General features: G+C 49.0%; 1 protein-coding gene across 1 annotated transcript in view; it reads left to right on the top strand.

Annotated features, from left to right (window-relative positions):
* Window positions 1-1,137: 1,137 nt before the first annotated feature.
* The window catches only part of ESCO2 (establishment of sister chromatid cohesion N-acetyltransferase 2), a 23,864-nt gene continuing 3,653 nt past the window's right edge, over window positions 1,138-21,348 (top strand). The window contains exons 1-8 of the mRNA XM_082048214.1: window positions 1,138-1,179; window positions 4,422-4,490; window positions 6,222-7,182; window positions 9,581-9,671; window positions 11,728-11,788; window positions 16,434-16,563; window positions 20,582-20,713; window positions 20,962-21,051. Coding sequence (XP_081904340.1) covers window positions 1,166-1,179; window positions 4,422-4,490; window positions 6,222-7,182; window positions 9,581-9,671; window positions 11,728-11,788; window positions 16,434-16,563; window positions 20,582-20,713; window positions 20,962-21,051 — 1,548 coding nt within the window. The 5' untranslated portion in view covers window positions 1,138-1,165. The remainder of the gene's footprint in view (window positions 1,180-4,421; window positions 4,491-6,221; window positions 7,183-9,580; window positions 9,672-11,727; window positions 11,789-16,433; window positions 16,564-20,581; window positions 20,714-20,961; window positions 21,052-21,348) is intronic.

Genomic DNA, 21,348 nt, shown 5'->3' with positions numbered 1-21,348 from the left:
CACCAGCCCTGGAGGGCTGGACAGACAGACATGAGGTTCTCAGGACATGGGGCAGTGCTGGGCTGGCTTATGGTTGGACTCAATGATCTTCAAGGTCTTTTCCAACCAAAATGATTCTGTGATTCTAAGTTACAAAGGACATACCGTCATTAACCAATTAACAAATGCTTTCTGACCACCTGCAAAACGAGGGGGACAGAAGATTAAGTGGCACATTGTTTAGAAGCGAGTGCTTAGTTTATATTTAACTAGTAATTAATAGGTGTATTGTAAGTAGGAAACCAATTACCATAACTTCATACCAACCTTGTGATTATAGATGTATATTAAAAATTTCCAAACATTGTTATGAATGTGGCATAATTAGGTGAATATAAGCAACGCGAGAGCATCCGATTGTTGGAGCGCTTATGGAGGGTGATCCCCAGCTTTCCCCAGCACCGATAAAATAAAGAATGCTGCTTAACAGTATAATTGACTCTGCTGTTCAGTTTATTTGTTTGTTTAATTAGGGACATGGGTTCGTGCCAGGGTTGGGGTAACGGTTGGACTTGAGGGTCTCTTCCAAACAACATGATTCTGTAAGGAGCAAAGGCCACGAGCAGAGTTTCGGGTCGGTTCCTCCCTTCACCGGGTGATTCCCAGCAGACCGTGCAGCCCCGGGCAATGGAAACGCCTCCTTGTTCCCTCTGCCCCATTCCGGGCTGCGGGGTTTTGCTTTTCAGTTGTAATTAACCCTGGTTTGTGGAGGATGCTCTTCCCGGCAGGGCTCTGATGGCCCATTGAAAAGCAAAAGCGCTGCCGAGCACCCCCTAAATGCCCCTTTAGCCTCCGCGAATGTCTCTCTATTCGCCCCATCCCTTCACACGGCAAAGTCGCCCCCGGGACCGCACGGACTACAACTCCCAGCAGCCCCCGCGCGTCCTCACGGGGCAGAAGCGGCGCTGTGCTCGCGAGGCACGCTGGGAGTTGTAGTCTCTCGGGGTGTCGATGCGGCAAGCTCTGCTACGTGATTGGCTGGAAAGCGCAGAGGGCGGGCGCAAAGCGGCGCGCCGTAGATAGGCCAATGGCGGTGAAATACACGTGAGTGACGGGGCACTCGGCCAATGGTAAGGGGAGGGCGGGCGAGCGGGAGAAGGCGCGCGGGTTCGAACGCGCGGGAGCGATGGCGGCGCTGAGGTGAGGCAGCGGGGTTGGGTCTGGTTGCCCGGGGGTGGGTTTGGGGGACTGTGGGTGCTCGGAGGGGCGGGAGGTGGTGGTTTGGGGCCGTGTCGAGGCGCTGGAGGGTCGAGGGGTGCGGGTGGCAGAGCCCGGGGCGGTTCTGAGGCGCTGAGGGCTGGGGCGGGGGGGCGCTGGGCCCGGCGTCTGGTGTGTGGGTTGGGGGTTGTGAGAGGGACGCCGAGCTGGGGGTTTGGGGCGGTGCTGAGGTGCCCCACGTACTGTTGCGGGTGGAGTGGGGACTGGGGGGGAGTGCAGCGTGGGGTCAGGCCCTGGTGCTGGGTCAGGTGTAGGGGGTTTGGGGCACTTTGAATCACAGGATGGTTTGGGTTCCCCAGTGTCCCCCCTGCCATGAGCAGGGACATCTGCACCAGCTCAGGCTGCTCAGAGCCCCGTCCAGCCTGGCCTGGGGATGGTTCAGCCACCACCTCTCTGGCCAACCTGGGCCAGGCTCTCACCACCCTCAGCACAATTTCTTCCCTATGTCTGGCCTTTGGTTGGGCCCTTTTGGTGGGAGCGCTGTGGGCTGCTGGGCTAATGTGCTGATGCCCCAGTAGAATCTGTAGGAAACAATTATTTTGCGAATATAATAGGCCCAGGCAGGACCTCTTAGCAAAGCATATTTTAATAACGATTTTGCAAGACCAGGTGTTCTACCTAAAGGCAGGCACACCTAATAGGGCAAAAAAACCCTGCTTATACTCCCCCAAGTTCCAGCGGCAATTTGCCTGCCATGTTCCCCATTGGTTGGTACTGCAGGGTTTATACAGATACCCGAGGCTTACAACACCCTTCCCCTTATCAATATGGATTCCTGGTACTTTGGCTACACTTGCCCCTAAATTAATTTATCAATACAGGTGTCAGTATGTATAAAGTTATCAGTATATATTCCGGGAAAAGACTGTGTTTTACATTAAGGATTCATAGTCTGATGTCTCTTGGTCCTTCCCCCCTGGGGAACACTGGGGATCATCCTCCACAAGTGCTCCCAAGACTGGATGCTCTTGCATTGCTTATATTCACATAATTATTACATGTTAATTACAATTTTTGAAGATTTCAACACACAATGCATCTATACTAAGAAATAATAGATGATGTTAGTTATAATTGTTTAGTTTCTTACTTAAAATACGTCTATTAATTATTAGTTAAATATAAACTAAGCACTTTGCTTCCAAACAATGTTTTACTTCATTTTCTGTCTCCTCTTGTCACACAGAAGGATCTAAAACTTGAAAAATATCCCCTTGTTTTGCGGGTGGTCGGAAAGTGTTTATCACGTCAATTGGTTAATTGGGTGTGCCTTTTATAACTTAATCACAACATGCATTAATTTAGCAGCTTCTCTTCACCCCAAAACCAGCAATGCTTTAACATGGGCAGGTTGGGAGGAACCTCCCCCTGCTGGCAGATGATTGAATTAATAAAAATAAATCTTTACGTGGCGTTCTAGCAGTTTATGAATATTTGTTATCAGTCCCCCGAGATATGTGCATTTGGTTATTCTGGGGTTTCAGGTGTGAGAAGTGAATATTGCATGATGATTATCACAGTGTCACAGTATGTTTGGGATTGGAAGGGACCTCAAAAGATCATCCAGTCCAATCCCTCCATGGAGCAGGAACACCCAGCTGAGGTCGCACAGGAACATGTCCAGGCGGGTTGGAATGTCTGCAGAGAAGGAGACTCCACAACCCCCCTGGGCAGCCTGTTCCAGGCTCTGCCACCCTCACTGAGAAGAAGTTTCTTCTCAAATTTAAGTGGAACCTCTTGTGTTCCAGCTTGATCCCATTACCCCTTGTCCTCTCATTGTTTGCCACCGAGAAGAGCCTGGTTACGTCCTCGTGGCACTCACCCTTTATATATTTATAAACATTACTAAGGTCACCCCTCAGTCTCCTCCAAACTAAAGAGCCCCAGCTCCCTCAGCCTTTCTTCATAAGGGAGATGCTCCACTCCCTTAATCATCTTCGTTGCCCTACGCTGGACTCTCTCCAGCAGTTCCCTGTCCTGCTGGAACTGAGGGGCCACAACTGGACACAAGATTCCAGGTGTGGTCTCCCCAGGGCAGAGCAGAGGGGCAGGAGAACCTCTCTGACCTACTGACCACCCCCTTCTAACCCACCCCAGGTCCCATTGGCTTCCTGGCCACAAGGGCCCAGTGCTGGCTCATGGTCACCCTGCTGTCCCCAGGACCCCCAGGTCCCTTTCCCCTACACTGCTCTCCAACAGGCCATTCCCAACTTACACTGGAACGTGGGGTTGTTCCTGCCCAGATTCAAGACTCTACACTTGCCCTTGTTCTATTTCATTAAATTTTCCCCGCCCAGCTCTCCAGCCTGTCCAGGTCTCTGATGGCAGCACAGCTTCCAGTGTCACCACTCCTCCCAGCTTGGTGTCACCAGCAAACTTGCTGATAGTACCCTCTATTCCCTTGTCTAAATCATTAATGAATATATTGAATAATATTGGCCCCAGCACTGCCCCCTGAGGCACTGCACTAGATACTGGCCTCCAACTGGACTCCGCACCATTGACTACCACTCTCTGGCTTCTCTCCTTAAGCCAGTTTGCAACCCACCTCACTGCTCTATTGTCTAGACCACACCTCCTCAACTCAGCTGTGAGGATGCTGTGGGAGACTGTGTCAAAGGCTCAAACTGGAAGAGATGGATTATCTCAAACTGGAAGAGATGGATCAAACAGCAGCGAGTGTTAATGTGGTTTAATTGGTTCATGTGTCAATGAAGGCTCAAGAAGTGCGGTTTGGGGTATTGGGCAAGGTGGGAAGTGGGAGAGAAACTCTCAAAGTGCATTGCGTAAAGAGCTGCCTTGGCTGGGAGGTAAATACCAATGTGAAATCCTCATAGGAATAAGGTGCCCATGGATATAGGCAGATTTCTAGGAAGGGGATTTGTCAGAGATGGAAAATAAAACACGTTTCTGAATGATCCGTCTCCATTTGAGAGAAACAGCTTTAGGACCCATTTGTGATGAACAACTGGACGTGAGCTGAAGATCCTTTGGGTGCGCTTGTTTTACAGCTCATGCTCAACAAAATGTATCCCGATGTTTTTTCAGCCTCCGTCACGCTGTTTTCTTCCCAGTTCTCCACCTTCTCTTCCTTCTTTACTACGTTTAATTTTGTTTTTTTACTAGAAATCTTATTTCAAGCCATTAAACCCTTGTTCTTGCAGGCGCTCTGCTGAGGACATGGCAGCCGTTACCCCCCAGAAAAGGAACCGCGGTTCTACGGAGACTGATGGGTATGTGAACTTTCATAATAAAAACAACCTCATTGCTGCAGATAGAATAAAACAGATCTTTAAAATCCTTCAGAGCTTTTAATGCAAAGTGGAAAAGATGTTAAGATTCTTCTGAGACACATGTAGCATCACCTCATATTTATTATTTAGTGACGCATGTTATTTTTTATATTGTATTGAGCGTCTTGAGAGTTTTCATCTAATAGACAAGGAAACTGAAGCTAAAGATCTATGGCATAGCACAGGGCAGTTAGATATACCTAAAAACTTATAGATTTTTTTCCCCTAAATCTAGTGAAGGAGAAACTTTGGACAAAAGCTGAGCTTTAAAACACAAAGCCCAGCTTGTTTCTCATTCTTTCCTACCTCCGCCAGTTGAACAGATTTTTCTCATGCTCACCCTGTTCTTCCCCCACAAAAACATTCCTGGGAGGGAGCGTGAAGTTTGGGTTCTGAGTTCTGAAGGACAAATTCCTGAGATAAAGTGTAAACGGGCCCTGAGGAAACACCTCGTGGGGTTTTGCACCAAATGTGTTACAACCGGGAACGTGGTTTTAAATAAATGGATTGTCTCCTCTTGGCCAGCGGGTTCAGGAGCAAATCTGAGTTGGTCTGAAACAAATAAGACATTTTATTGTTCTCTTTAATCATAAATAGTGCTGATTTGTCCAAATTCCACCCGAAAGTGCTTTAACAGGTTCAGGCAGGAAAGCAGAGTTGCTATGGAAAGAAAGTAACAGCGAGACAGCCTTAAGCTTTTTGATATTTGTATATGAAATAAATAACTTATGCTTTTTCTATGGATAAACAACATTTAATCCAATTCCTTGTATTCCTTAAACTCGTGTTCATTAGAGCATAAGCAAAACAGCGCTGGGTGTGCGGCGGATTCACTCCACCCAACGCGCACACCTTTTAACAATAAGAGGTGTGCTTAAATACAGTAAGGTGTTACATATTCATAATGAGCCCAGGAATGCCTGTACATATTCATAACCTTCCCTGCTTCTGATTAAAATGAGTCTCAGATACCCATTTCCATAGTCTCCTCCTTGACCCTCCCCTGTTGCGCCTGCACAGTGTCACTTGGTGATTTAGAGGAGGGGTCTTTGGATGAAGGCTCCTTCAGCTTCATCACAGTGAACTTTGTACCTGTGGCTCATTATGATGAACTGGCTGGAACCCAAGCTGCCAAGTCGACCGAAATCAGACTGGCGCCCCCTTTTTGCTGTAAATCTTCACTGTCTTGTCTCCTCAAGGCTGTAGCTGGTGCTGTAAAACTTCTTATCTCGGCATTCGATGAGGTTCTGTCTTTTTCTTAACACAATTGGTTACATACAGCTCTAAACTAGATATTCATTATGTGGCTTAAAGTGTTAGTTCGTTAGTAGGCCCTTATTATGTGGTTGGTTAAACCTTGAAATGTTAGTTCCCTCTATCAATATAACTTCATAAACAAGTTTCATAACTTTTTACATAGAACTTAACCACCTTTTCCTTTTTTCAGGTTCAGAGCCCGTGCCTCATTTGGTTGTATCTGTAAACACTAAACATCTTAGCACGAATCACAACTGCATTTCTCACATATATTTCGATGTCTGATATTTGTTATAGGGTGTATATCAGTATAGGCAACTAGGCTGAGTGAAAATTAAGCGCTATTTAAATTAAAAAGGAATCAAAAAGCTCTCAGCGTACATGTCATGTTTTGCTCCGTAATTATTTTCACAGCTCATCCTTCGAGACTCCTGTGAAGAAACCGATGACGGGCTTCGCCGAACGTCCGTCTCCACTCAAGAAACCCAGAAATGATGGCTCTGCTTCTCCAATAAAATGGTCCTCGAGCTCTGGTGATGAGATGAAGGAAAACGAGCCCATCGTGGTGAAGCCGGCGCTGCCGAGGAGGTTGGATATTTCTCCTCTTCAAGCGACCAGCGTTCCTGTGGCCGCACAGAGCGAATCCTCGGGGAAATTATCCCCCAAAACGGCGTCGTCCTACAAGCCACTCATTCCCGTGGTGTCTTTTTATAGCAAGGAGAAGCAGTACCTGACTCTTGTGGAGAGGAAACAGTTGAGTGAGAGCCGCTTTTTGGGTGAGGGGAACAGGGGGGAACGTCTCCCCACTGCCAGCAAGAGTGAGAAGATGAACGCGAATGTGAGCAGGAACACGAGCATAAAGCCACCCAAGCACGTAACCAGCTCCAAACATGGCAAAACCGTCCCCAAAACGCTCAAGAAGGCAAAGGCAGGCGCCCCGGTGGGAAAAGCCGCTGCGGAGAAGGAAAATGTGAATCCCTTAATTAAAAAGAAGATGGATTCACCCTTCAGAGTGCTGAGCATGACGGTGAAACCAGCCCTGAAACTCCAGCTGGGAGCTGCGTTCTTTTCTGCCAGGAAGAGGTCGCACTCCAAGAAACCTGTTGTGGACGCCAGATCTCTGCAAGAAAACGATCAGCCCCGGCCCCCGGCAGCTGCAAAGTCTGATTCGGCTGATAGAAACAAAGCTCTGGAGGCGGGTGAGGTGTTGAGGAGGATTCCTGCGCCTCAGCAGAAGGGAGGTGAAGACAAGGAGGGTTTCACAAGGTGTGTGAATCAAGACAGAGATTCGGCGTGTGAAGGAAAAACGTCCCCGCAGGAAAGTGGAAGCACCTCTGGTCCGCTCGGTGCGGGAGGCAGCGATGCCGAGAACGCGGTGAGTTGTCACGGGGATGTTGGGGTGACGCACACAGAGCTCGCTGGAGCTCCTGTGGTTTGAACGCTGGGTTTTTATTCAGATATATTAGTGGATTTTGCATAGGAAAGCTTCCACAGATTTAAGCATGAAGGCACGTTGGCCAAGAGGCCACAGGATCCTGGCTGGTACCAGCACTGGTGTGGCCAGCAGGACCGGTGACCGTCCCTGTGCTGGGCACACTGAGGCCAAATTGCAAATCCTGGGGCAGTTTTGGGCTCCTCACCTCAGGGCTCAAAATGGTGGCCACAGAATCACCTCAGGGCTCAAAATGGCGTCCCCAGGCGTGGCGGGAATCACCTTAGGGCTCAAAATGGTGCCGTCAGGGGCACCAAAATCACCTGTGGGCTCAAGAAAGGCCTTGAGGTGCTGGAGCGAGTGGAGAGAAGGGAATGGAGCTGGTGAGGGGCTGGAGCACAAGTGTGATGGGAGCGGCTGAGGGACCTGGGGGGTTCAGCTGGAGAACAGGAGCTGAGGGGAGACCTTCTGATCTCTGACCTGCCTGAAAGGAGCTTGGAGCCAGGGGGGTCGGGCTCTGCTCCCCAGGAACAAGCGCCAGGAGCAGAGGAAACGGCCTTGAAATAAATAACTTACGCTTTTTCTATGGATAGACAACATTTAATCCAATTCCTTGTATTCCTTAAACATGTGTTCATTAGAGCATCAGCAAAACAGCGCTGGGTGCGCGGGGGATTCGCTCCGCCCAACACGCACACTTTTAACAATAAGAAATGTGCTTGAATACAGTAAGGTGTTACATATTCATAATGACCCCAGAAACGCCTATACATATTCATGACCTTTCCCGCTTCTTATTAAAATGTGTCTCAGATAACCATTTACATATTCCCCTCCTTGACCCTCCCCTGTTGCGCCTGCGCAGGGTCACTTGGTGAATTTGAGGAAGGGTCTTTAGGGCTCTTTGGATGAAGCTCCTTCAGCTTCGTCACAGTGGACTTTTTACCTTTGGCTCATTAGGAGGAACTGGCTGGAACCCAAGCTACCAAATTGACCAAAACCAGACTGGTGCCCCCTTTTTGCTGTAAATCTTGGCTGTCTTGTCTCCTCAAGGTTGCAGCTGGTGCTGTAAAACTTCTTATCTCGGCATTTAATGAAGTCCTGCTTTTTTTAGCACAATTAGTTACATACCGCTCTAAACTAGATATTAATTATGTGGTTTAAAATGTTAGCAGGACCTTATTATATAGTTGCTTAACCCTTAAAATGTTAGTTCCCCCCCCCTTCCCCCCCCTCTTTGTGTTTGTGGTTAATTGTCTTTAATTGGGACGGCTCTGCCCATCCCCTCCCCAGCCCCTTCACACCCCTGGCTCCTCATTCCCCATTTATCCCCAACTGCCCTGCTCAGGATGGGGATTTTTCCCTCCAAAGGGGAATCTCAGGGTGGCAACTGGACAGGAACAGTTGCAAACACTTTCACCCCACTCACTGTCATCAAATCCAGCCCAAAACCACTGTAGCATTTTATACTTATACCCAAATACCAAAGAGAAGCAGCGAACAAGATGCAATCTGCTTTTATAGGGCTAATGTGGTTTATATCCCCATATCGCTCCAACAGTTCGTTACCTCCTTTATTCACCCGCGCTGTTTTATTATCTCGCATTCCTGGCTTGATTATCAATATATTTTTCACAACTCAGCGTTAATAAAACACAAACGTCGCCTTGCGCCATCTCATCCTGCACGTGTACTACTAAAAATACAACTTGAAAGCATCTGATTCCGCTGCGGTGACAGATTTTTGTGTCGGAAACCAGTTCCCACAGGTCAAACAGCAACACAGTGTTTGGAAAAGGAATTTAGTGACTTCGTTACTGTGATAATTGAGAATATAGACCAAGTTTGGGCTTGATCTGGGCTGGGATTCGGCCACAGCTTTACCTGGGGGCTGTTCCTGATGAGATGGGAATTAATACGCTGTTGTATAGAAAAAGAGAGGAATTCAAGGCAAAAATCAGCTTGGCAAACGTTAATTTTGTATAGAACATTAATGAGAGAGGTCCAGAAAGACACACACTTCGAGAATGAGGCAGAGAAACACAGGTGAGAAATGATATAAACATCTATGGTCAAGATTTATTTAAAACAAAAGGGGAAAAACCCCCGTATGCTGCAATAAACCCAAAGCAGGTGCTGAGAATCAAAACCATTTTCAAATTCAGGTTAATCAGGTGTGACTTTAATAACAGGTGAGACGCGTGCTCTGCTAAGCCCGCCTTTTATTCTTGGAAAATCCGCTTTGTAATGTCAATTATCGCCCCTTGAGCGTGTGGGATTCTGCTGCCCGAGAACTTGAGCAACTTTCTTTCTGCCCTAAAAATATGGTTTTAATTTATAGGATGGCGATGAAGTTGGTTCTTCCACCACCTGTGAGCCGGACGATTGCGTTGTTGTCTCCAGCCACTCTCCACTTCAGGCCAAGAAACGAGGTGAGCTGGATTATCCACGTTTTGGTCTATGAACTTTGTTCCCGCAGGCAAACGAGGTGGAAAAACCTCTATTTACCTGGTTTTCCCCCAGCAGGACCCGCTCTGCTCAATTCCCATCTCCCCCTGTCATTTGGCGGTTTAATTAGCGGTTTGGTAATTACAGAGATGCTGCTGTCTCCCTGGTCAATCCCTTAAGCACTATAAACTGTTTGTTTTCCTCATGTCTATGGCCCATCTTCCCTCTTTGCTTCGCTACATTCCCTGTAAGATTTGGGAAATCATTGCATCCGAATCCTATTACTTTTCCCCCATTCTTTTCTCCCTGGATTATTATCCCGATTCTTCCCATTTCCCTTTAGAAACCAGGATTTTTAGGCATCTGACTTTTCATTTCTCTGTTTTCTGTATGTTTTACTGTGCTGCTCCCAAACCCATCTGAGCCTCAGCAGCACTAATTAGCAGGAAGGCATTAATTAATACACCTCACACGCCCACAGAAAACCTATTTTTCCTTTATTTAAAGTGTTTTCCAGGCAGCTGCTGCCCAGAGGGTTGATCTTTATCCCTTATTTTCCCCATTGCTGTTCAGTGCAGTCGTCTCCTTATCCTTATTTCAATCTATTTGTTTCTGCCTATTCTCAGCCTAAGAATTCTTTTTAAATTAAACTATGTGGTCTTTAATCTCCAAAGTTATAAGGATCTATTATTATCTCCTCTTGATAATCACTGAGGAAACTCCACTCCACGCTTTGTGTTTTGGCAACGAATCATTAACAATCATTATTTCTTTAACCCTCCTGGTTGGTTTATAACCACAGAATCACGGTTAGTTTATAACCACTACATTTCCCCACTAACGCAAGGGAATTTTCAGAAGTTCCATATATATATATATTTCAATACATTGGTTATTTTTCCTCTTGATGATAATAAAAACTAAACCACGTTGCTCAAATATTATTTCATTAAAGCCAAATATTGTGTTGGCCTCTACCTGCTGTCTCATCTCCCAAATATGTGCTAATGTGGATGTTTGCAGGGGCTGAGCTCGTGTTATTTTATCCTCATTTCCTTCTTTCTCCATTTTTCCCCCTAAAATGAAGCAGCATTTGCTGTTCCGGCCTCAGCAGCCCTGGGTTCATTCATCTGAAAAGGTTTAATTTACCTGAGAGTTCTCTTTGCACCCTTTCCCAGCTGTGGGAATTCATCACTCCTTTGTGTCTTAATTGCGCTGACGACCTCGGCACAACCATTTCTTTATTGGTGACTGAAATAAAACCGCACCAAGTGTTTTGCCAACTGGTTTAAGCGCCTCCTCCTCAGGGTTTTCCCCTTGTTTTCGTTGCCTTCTCAGGTGAAGCTGATTTGACTATTTGGTCCCTTCAGGAAAAACTCCATGTCCCTTCCTCCACATCTTTCTGGCCCAGCTGCTCTTAATCCATTTCTTGAAGGAATTGCCAACACCCCTGAGCTTTTTTCCCCATTTCCCTTTAGTTTTGCTTCCCATGGGAACTTATTTATCTGCCTTTGGAGCTTTAAGTCATTTTCTGGAGGCTCACCCCGTCTCCAAACCTGCTCTTGCTTACGCACTTTAGTATTCTCTGTAATTTGTGTCTATTTGCAGATGTACTCAGTGCATAAAACACTCTTGTACCTAAACCTTTTACACCGGAGGGAAAATATATTCCTAATTAATAATTTGGTTAGTTTTACTTACCAAAATCTTTGCTATATTATCCTAAAACTGCTGTCATTTCGCAGTTTCTCCAGGATGAAGCTGTGGGTTAGTGCTTAGCCAAAATAATGGCAAATGGAGAAGCCTGTGCTTAATTAACACCCTTAATTAATAGCCGAGGAAACGCTAAAGCCTGGATTGCACTTATGGAGATAAATTTTCTATCCCGCAGCATCGCCAGCTTCCCATTGCTCTTGTAAACTCGTTATGCAGTTGGATTTTACTGTCGTGGGGCGTTTTGAAGCCTCCTTGGTGTTGGAATTTCTGCTTCTGCAACCAAAAAGGATCCGAAACCACAATAACATCTCTTGTGTTTTCCAGAGTCTCCTTCCAACGCTGTCGTCTACCCCATATTCAGCACAGCCCCGACCAGCAAGAAAAGGTGGGTTCATCCTCACAGCTAAGTTGAGAAGGTGTGGTCTAGACAATAGAGCAGTGAGGTGGGTTGCAAACTGGCTTAAGGAGAGAAACCAGAGAGTGGTAGTCAATGGTACGGAGTCTAGTTGGAGGCCAGTATCTAGTGCAGTGCCTCAGGGGGCAGTACTGGGGCCAATATTATTCAATATATTCATTAACGATTTGGGCGAGGGAATAGAGTGACTGTCAGCAAGTTTGCTGGTGACACCAAGCTGGGAGGAGTGGTGACACTGGAAGCTGTGCTGCCATCAGAGACCTGGACAGGCTGGAGAGCTGGACGGGGAATAACCTGATGGAATTTAACAAGGGCAAGTGTAGAGTCTTGAATCTGGCAGGAACAACCCCAGGTGCCAGTATAGGTTGGGAAATTACATATTAGAGAGCAGTGTAGGGGAAAGGGACCTGGGGGTCCTGGGGACAGCAGGGTGACCATGAGCCAGCACTGGGCCCTTGTGGCCAGGAAGCCAATGGGACCTGGGGTGGGTTAGAAGGGGGTGGTCAGTAGGTCAGAGAGGTTCTCCTGCCCCTCTGCTCTGCCCTGGGGAGACCACACCTGGAATCTTGTGTCCAGTTGTGGCCCCTCAGTTCCAGCAGGACAGGGAACTGCTGGAGAGGGTCCAGCGTAGGGCAACGAAGATGATTAAGGGAGTGGAGCACCTCCCTTATGAAGAAAGGCTGAGGGAGCTGGGGCTCTTTAGTTTGGAGAAGAGGAGACTGAGGGGTGACCTTATTAATGTTTATAAATATCTAAAGGGTGAGTGCCATGAGGATGGAGCCAGGCTCTTCTCGGTGGCAAACAATGAGAGGACAAGGGGTAATGGGATCAAGCTGGAACACAAGAGGTTCCACTTAAATTTGAGAAGAAACTTCTTCTCAGTGAGGGTGACAGAGCACTGGAACAGGCTGCCCAGGGAGGTTGTGGAGTCTCCTCTGCAGACATTCAAAACCCCACCTGGACATGTTCCTGTGCGACCTCACCTGGGCGTTCCTGCTCCAGCAGGGGATTGGACTGGATGAGCTTCTGAGGTCCCTTCCAATCACAAACATACTGTGATACTGTGATATTTGCCAGCTCCCTTCAAGAATGATCAGAAGTGTCGTATCTGAATGGTTGTTTAAAAATAATAATAATACTAGTTCTAAAAACAGTAACTTCGCTTTCTCCCCGTCCTTGGAAGGTTTGGGAGTCTGGCATTTTCATAGGGTTTTCTTCTTTGCTTTCTGTTTAAAGGGAAGATGAAAGCGGTTGGTTTAGAGGGATATTAGCCCATGAGTAAGGAAATACACATATTTTACTGTCTGTAGTATATTTTACCTGTGAATTTGTATAATACATATTATTGAGCTGATTATTTTATCTCGCTAAAAAGGAAAGATCAGTTTTCTCATAGCTGTTGCTAATGATAAAATCATTAGAACAAGGGCGGCTGTTTCAGGATATATTCATCACTAAGAACAGCACAACCTGGGGGTCGTTTGGGCCTGTAGAGGGATTTTTAGTTATTTATGCGACTTCTGCATGTTCTATATCTTTATCTGGAGTGTCTACAACGAGCAGTCGCTTCCCAGAGACTCTCAACAGCGCTAAATACCATGTGAGTTGGTACCAAACCATGATGTCTTTGTTTTGCTCGGTGCAGGGAGGTGTCACCATCCCTCACTAGAATCTCATCAGGGTTTGGCTCTTTATATATTCCTTAAATTGAGCGTCAAACCGATCTCCCTGCCATCAGCTCATTGCTTTTCCGCAATAGCTCCTCCTGTGACTGTACATTTGTAAGTGAACAGCGCCATGGCCAAGAATGACCAACATCCTGCACGGAAACTGCCCCAATGCAGCCATCAGTTACTGCCCAGCTCTGCTTTGTATTGCGCTTCGGTTTTATTTAAACCAGGTACATTTTCAGTGCGGCAGCACGCTCAGAAGTTTAGATCCGGGCGCCAAATGCAAGACAGAAGTTGTAATATTAATAAAAACGGGTGAAAAGGATTAACGGAATCTTCTGCTTTCCCGTGCTCACCTAAGTGGGTATTTTACAAACCTGCTGGGCCATGTTTGATATTTGGAAACAAATCACAAATGTGTGAAGTTTCCTTTTCGACTCTGAAAAGCATCATCTTGCTAAATTTTTTGCTGGCAAGGTGTCATTTTGCTACCTGGTGGCTCTGCTTCCAATTAGCTCATTTCTTCCATTAATTTGCTGCTGTGCTCATAGTGGGAAAAGCCTTGTTTGCCCACACAAGAACCAGAGCCGCTAATCCCTCGCCCATATTGAATCGACTTCTTGATGCATTTTGTTACCGATTCAAGCACTCTGAGCCGAGCTTAGTGTGAACATATGCAAACAAACCCACTTGAATTTGCTCCTAAAAGAGCCAAAGAAACCGTTCCAGAAGTCGCTACTGCAGCGCTGTGCCGCGGGGGTGTTGAAAGCGAGATCCGATTGCCATATTTGCTTTGCTTCCTCATGTGGCTTTTTCAAATGGCTTTGGTGGCGCAGGCGGGACCTGGAACGGGTGGAAATCCCCGTGTTTGTCATTAAGCACAAACACTCTTGGCTTCGTGGGTCTCTGGAGGGGCTGATGAGCACAAGCTTTCCCTCCATCGAGTCTCCGCTTTGGAAATTCTCCTTAGCAGCCAAATCTATAAAATCGTTTGGTGTATCTCTAAATTAGTTCCATCTTAAGGTTTGCTGCACAACAGTTACAGTTTCCCACTTGTATGATTGCTTGAGAAATGCCAGCCTACCTACAGAAGCCTGAAGGTGGGTTAGATTATTATGGATTAAATTATTAACACCCCAAGCAATGTGCTTCCCAGTAGCTGAAGCCCACGTTATAAAGTCAAAAATTGATGTAAAATGTCTATGGCTGGATCTGAATATGAAACAATTTCTCTTGGCCTAATTCCTGTCCACCTTGATCAGAACCTGGATGAAATGCTCCAGAAGTTCTTTGGGTTCGATTTTTCACTTTCTTCCCTTTTTTTCCCCTTGAGGGGACAGTGGTGCTGGTGTGGCGAGCACTTTAGAGTCAGTTTTCCTCGCAAAATGGGAACACTCGGAGCTTTGCGAGATGGTTTTGGATGATGGGCTGAGGCCAATTGTCTGAGGTTCACCAAGGCCAAGGGCCGGATCCTGCGCTTGGGTCACGACAACCCCATGAACACTGCAGGCTGGGGAACAGTGGCTGGAAAAGGCCCTGGGGGTGTTGGTGACAGCGGCTGAACATGAGGCGGCGTGTGCCCAGGTGGCCAAGAGGCCACCAGCATCCTGGCTGGTCCCAGCACTGCTGTGGCCAGCAGGCCCAGGGCAGTGACCGTCCCTGTGCTGGGAATGGGGAGACCAAACCTCCAATCCTGGGGGCAGTTTTGGGCCCCTCATGCCAAGAAAGGCCTTGAGGTGCTGGAGCGAGTGGAGAGAAGGGAACGGAGCTGGTGAGGGGCTGGAGCACAAGTGTGATGGAGCGGCTGAGGGACCTGGGGGGTTCAGCTGGAGAACAGGAGCTGAGGGGAGACCTTCTGATCTCTGAACTGCCTGAAAGGAGCTTGGAGCCAGGGGGGTCGGGCTCTGCTCCCCAGGAACAAGCGCCAGGAGCAGAGGAAACGGCCTCAGGTTGCCCAGGGGAGGTTGAGGCTGGATCTGGGAACAATTTGTTCCCCAAAGGGCTGTGGGGCATTGGAACAGGCTGCCCAGGGCAGTGCTGGAGTCACCGTCCCTGGTTTAAAAGGTGCATAGACAATGTTCTCAGGACATGGGGCAGTGCTGGGGTGGGTTATGGTTGGACTCAATGGTCTTGAGGGTTTTTTCCAACCAAAATGATTCTGCGATGCCGCTTCTCCTGCCGATCCTGGCAGGGAAGACCCTTGTCTCCAACTGATGTCACCTCCCAGAAGCCCAGTGCAGACCCTGAGCTGCGGTTCTGTGTGTCACACCCTGGTGACACCTGAGGCTCCTGCTTCCTGTGTCCCCTGTGCCCACATTCCCAGGTGTTCACAGCCACGGCTCCTCGTGTTGGTCTCCCCTTCCATGCACGGGAGACCTTCCAAACCCACAGATCTCAACCCACCCAATGGCAGACACATGGTTTAGGTGGCTGTAATTTTGTGCACAAATTAAACAAGTTAGGAGAGCGTCTGTGGAGTGTTTAGGGCAGACTTTGTGTGTGTTGTATCCTGGTCAGGCTCGGGTGGCAGGTTCCTGGACCCTGAGGCTGTGCAGGGAGTTTGGATGTCCAGGGTTTGAGGAGGGAGCTGCTGGATTTGGGCACCAATTTCTTCACCTGCAGTTTCCACACTTCATGGACCTGCCTCTCTGCTCATCACTTTGCTGTTTGTCCCTCTGACTGTTCAAGGAGCTGCTGCTTTTCCAGTATCCTGGGAATGGGATGAACGTGGAAGTGGGAGAGATGCTCAATCAAGCGTTATTGAGTTTCTGGTGCAATTTCTAGAGCCTCTTCCCCCGGAGGAGTTGGCGCCACAGCGGCCAAGAAGCTTTGCTGTACCTGGCTTAGTTTGAGCTGTTCTGGAATAACAGTCACTGCCCTGGTACCCAACAAATAACATTAACCTTTGTCTGCAGTAATTTCTATCTCTCTGCAATGATTTTCAGGCCGCAGGCTGCGCTGGATGAACTGACTTCTCCGTTTGGCTCCAGCCCATGCGCAAAACCGTCTCACACCTCGCAGAAAAGCAAGAAGGCGAAGGAGCTGAGCAGGAGCTCCCGGGACCAGATGATCATCGTAAGGTTCCCTCGGGGCGCGCTGGGTGCTCGGGGCAGCTCGGTGCTCAGGGAACAAGGGAAATGTCTCGGAGAAGTGATAAGTGGTTTTCCTCACGTGTCAACCTCAAACCGACCGCACTGATGAGCATAACAGGGCCGTGATTAACGCGTTTAGTATTAGACGCCAGAAGGCTGTGCTGCCATCCAGCGGGACCTGGACAGGCTGGAGGGTTTGGCGGGGAATAACCTGATGAAATTTAACAAGGGCAAGTGTAGAGTCCTGCATCTGGGCAGGAACAACCCCAGGTTCCAGTATAGGTTAGGAAGTTACATATTAGAGAGCAGTGTAGGGGAAAGGGACCTGGGGGTCCTGGGGACAGCAGGGTGACCATGAGCCAGCACTGGGCCCTTGTGGCCAGGAAGCCAATGGTACCTGGGGTGGGTTAGAAGGGGGTGGTCAGTAGGTCGAGAGAGGTTCTCCTGCCCCTCTGCTCTGCCCTGGGGAGACCACACCTGGAATATTGTGTCCAGCTGTGGCCCCTCAGTTCCAGCAGGACAGGGAACTGCTGGAGAGGGTCCAGTGTAGGGCAACAAAGATGATTAAGGGAGTGGAGCATCTCCCTTATGAAGAAAGGCTGAGGGAGCTGGGGCTCTTTAGTTTGGAGGAGAGGAGACTGAGGGGTGACCTTATTAATGTTTATAAATATATAAAGGATGAGTGCCATGAGGATGGAGCCAGGCTCTTCTCGGTGGCAAACAATGATAGGACAAGGGGTAATGGGATCAAGCTGGAACACAAGAGGTTCCACTTAAATTTGAGAAGAAACTTCTCAGTGAGGGTGTCAGAGCCTGGCCCAGGCTGCCCAGGGAGGTTGTGGAGTCTCCTTCTCTGCAGACATTCCAACCCGCCTGGAAATGTTCCTGTGCGACCTCACCTGGGTGTTCCTGCTCCAGCAGGGGATTGGACTGGATGAGCTTCTGAGGTCCCTTCTAATCCCAAACATACTGTGACACTGTGATACTGTGATAGACGAGGAGAGGGTAGTAGCTGGGAAATAGGTTGTTATGGTTGCACTGGAACTCGCGCTATAGCGCGTTTTAGAATTAAAAAGAGATTTATGGAACGTAACGCAAGAAAAAAAAGGCCAAGAGAAACTCAGCCAAGCGTGTATGGATGCTGTGGGAGTGAATTTGGCCAGATAATTTTCCTTTCCCGTGGTTTTCTGGCCTGCTCTGGGAGCGGAATCGGCGCAGCGCTGCGACCACAGGGGCAAACGGCAGCCAGGAGAGCGGGGATGTGCAACGAGGAGCAGGGGTGTGCAGTGAGGAGCAAGGATGTGCAACAAGCAGGGGTGTGCAGTGAGGAGCAGGGATGTGCAACAATGAGCAGGGACATGCAGTGAGGAGCAGGGATGTGCAACAAGCAGGGGTGTGCAGTGAGGAGCAGGGATGTGCAACAATGAGCAGGGACATGCAGTGAGGAGCAGGGATGTGCAACAAGCAGGGGTGTGCAGTGAGGAGCAGGGATGTGCAACAATGAGCAGGGACATGCAGTGAGGAGCAGGGATGTGCGATGAGCAGGGGCGTACGATGGGGAGCAGGGGTGTGGGATGAGGAGTAGAGACGTGTAACAATGACCAGGGCTGTGCAAGTGAGAAGAAGGGACGTGCAGCGAGGAGCAAGGATGTGCGACGGGGACCAGGGACGTGCAAGGAGGAGCAGGGATGTACGACGGGGAGCAGGGATGTGCAGTGAGTAGCAGGGACGTGCAACAATGACCAGGGACATGCAGTGAGGAGCAAGAACATGGGATGAGGAACAAGGATGTGCAATGGGGACCAGGGACATGTGACGGGGAGCACAGATGTGCAGTGAGGAGCAGGGACATGCAACAATGACCAGGGACATGTAGTGAGGAGCAAGGATGTGCGATGAGGAGCAAGGACGTGCAACAATGAGCAGGGACGTACAGCAAGGAGCAGGGACATACAACGGGGAGCAGGGATGCATGACCAGGGGCTGAACCCCAACCAGCTCACTGAGAACAACCAGCTGCCTCTGGTAGCTCCACGCCAGCCTTCCCACTGCTGCCCTTCAGCGTGGAGTGCTGATTTTGGAGCAGGAGGAGGCCCAAACGGTGTTACTGAGGCTGGTGTGCCACGGAGCCATCACGCGTATGGGTTTCCAGAAAATACACCCTCAGCAATGAGTAATTTGTTTTGTAAACCGTTCGTTCTCGCTCGGTGACACACCGACTTCTCCAAGCCAGTTCCCGAGGGAGCAGGGCTGCTGTGATCGCTCTTGTCTGCTGATTGGTGCTTTTTCAGTTGTTTGCGTGATTTCTGTCAGATTTAGGACCTCGCAGCTATGAATTTTTGAGTGTTTTGAGCGCCGAGATGAAAGCAGCAGAACATGCTCAGCAGTCATCGCTGTCTCGAGTGAATAGAGTGACTATCAGCAAGTTTGCTGGTGACACCAGGCTGGGAAGAGTGGTGACACTGGAAGCTGTGCTGCCATCCAGAGACCTGGACAGGCTGGAGAGCTGGGCGGGAAAAATTTGATGAAATAGAACAAGGGCAAGTGTAGAGTCTTGAATCTGGGCAGGAACAACCCCAGGTTCCAGTGTAAGTTGGGGAATGACCTGTTGGAGAGCAGTGTAGGGGAAAGGGACCTGGGGGTCCTGGGGACAGCAGGGTGACCATGAGCCAGCACTGGGCCCTTGTGGCCAGGAAGCCAATGGGACCTGGGGTGGGTTAGAAGGGGGTGGTCAGTAGGTCAGAGAGGTTCTCCTGCCCCTCTGCTCTGCCCTGGGGAGACCACACCTGGAATCTTGTGTCCAGATGTGGCCCCTCAGTTCCAGCAGGACAGGGAACTGCTGCAGAGAGTCCAGCGCAGCCACCAAGATGCTGGAGGGAGTGGAGCATCTCCCGTGGGAGGAAAGGCTGAGGGAGCTGGGGCTCTGGAGCTGGACAAGAGGAGACTGAGGGGGGACTCATTCCTGGGGATCAATATGGAAAGGGGGAGTGTCATGAGGATGGAGCCAGGCTCTTCTGGTGACAACCAGTGACAGGACAAGGGGCAATGGGTGCAAACTGGAACACAGGAGGTTCCACTGAAAGAGGAGAAGCAACTTGTTGGGGGTGAGGGTGGCAGAGCCTGACCCAGGCTGCCCAGGGGGGTTGTGGAGTCTCCTTCTGTGCAGACATTCCAACCCCCTGGACACCTTCCTGTGGAACCTCATCTGGGTGTTCCTGCTCCATGGGGGGATTGCACTGGATGAGCTTTCCAGGGCCCTTCAACCCCTGACATTCTGGGACTCTGTGATCTTGGCTGCATGTTGAAGCGCTGGGCCCATGAGGGACAACCTGTGGGTGCTGTGACACCAGGTGAAGCCCAAACTGGAACATGGGGACAGGAGAGCAGCCAGTGCAGGGAAATATCGAGTCCTTAAGCCTGGTTTCATTTCACTACTCAGAGCAACCTGCTGTTGCTCACACAACTGCTGTTTGATTCCTTCTCTTCCCCTCCCTGCACTGACAGAGGTAGAAATGAGGCTGGTTTTAGATCACTGATGTAAACACTATACAGAATTACACAGAATTTCATCTTTTTAAAAAATTTCTAGTGCGCTTTTGCGTTGTTTCCTCAGTGAGGATGTTGCCGAACTATTTCAGGGCTTGTTCCAAATAACACGTTAATTGTATATATGTGATAGGACATGGGGTGATGGTTTGAAACTAAAAGAGGGGGGATTTAGATCAGATATGAGGAAGAAATTCTTCACCGTGGGGGTGGTGAGAGCCTGGCCCGGGTTGTCCAGAGGTGGTGGATGAACCATCCCTGGATAATTTAATGCCATAGAGTTCTGAATATTCTGCAAATAAGCAGCTGCTTGTCCTCCCCTTCACAAATCCAAATGAAAACAAATACTTGAATCTTTGATTATTCTATCTAGAACCGATTCTTAAGCTCGCTCCTTAAACCAAATGTGGTTTTGAAGAGTTTTGGAGCGCTCAGGTGATTCTGTTTGTCACCAGGACGCGGGTCAGAAGCATTTTGGTGCCGTGGTTTGCAAGTCGTGCGGGATGATCTACACGGCGGGCAGCCCGGAGGACGAGGCGCAGCACATCCAGCACCACGAGCGCTTCCTCGAGGGGCTCAGATACGTGGTAAGGCCAGGACGAGCGGGGGAACCGCCTGTGACATCTGGATGCAGCGGTTGTCACCCGCGGGGGACGTTAAAGTGCAAGTCAAGCAGCTCCAGCGACTCTGTCTTCACCACTTTGAGCGTAACTTGGTTTTATTCCTGAAAGCTGAGGTGGTTCAAATTACAGCTTCCTGTGCCAGATTTTTCATGGAGTTGCTTTCTCTCGTGCTAAACCACTTGTTTGTTTTCTCCGTTTCCCCTCTGTGGCAGGGCTGGAAGAAAGAGCGAGTTGTGGCTGAGTTCTGGGATGGGAAAATTGTCCTGATCCTTCCAAATGACCCGAAATACGCCGTCAAGAAGGTACAGGCTTGTTAATTATTGGGGTTGTGTTGTAGCCGAGCTTTGGCTCAGCTCCCAGGACAGATCGCCCATTGTCAGCAGTGCCGGGGTGAGCAGCAGAGCCAAGGGGGCTGTGGACACCCACCCGACACATCCCAACCTTGCCCTGATACTTCGGCTCTTATTTGATCAACATAACCTGATCTTTTCCATCCTGAGGACGAGGGTGAGAAGCAAATGAGCTTTGCGAGAGCGTTGTGGTTAAGACACAAGTGAGAGCCCATTCTTTAACATTCTCCACGCCATTAGGGCCTGATC

The sequence above is a fragment of the Streptopelia decaocto genome (assembly GCF_964273445.1).
Source record: "Streptopelia decaocto genome assembly, chromosome: 3".
NCBI classification, from domain to species: Eukaryota; Metazoa; Chordata; class Aves; order Columbiformes; family Columbidae; genus Streptopelia; species Streptopelia decaocto.
This window is presented reverse-complemented; position numbering and strand designations above follow the sequence as displayed.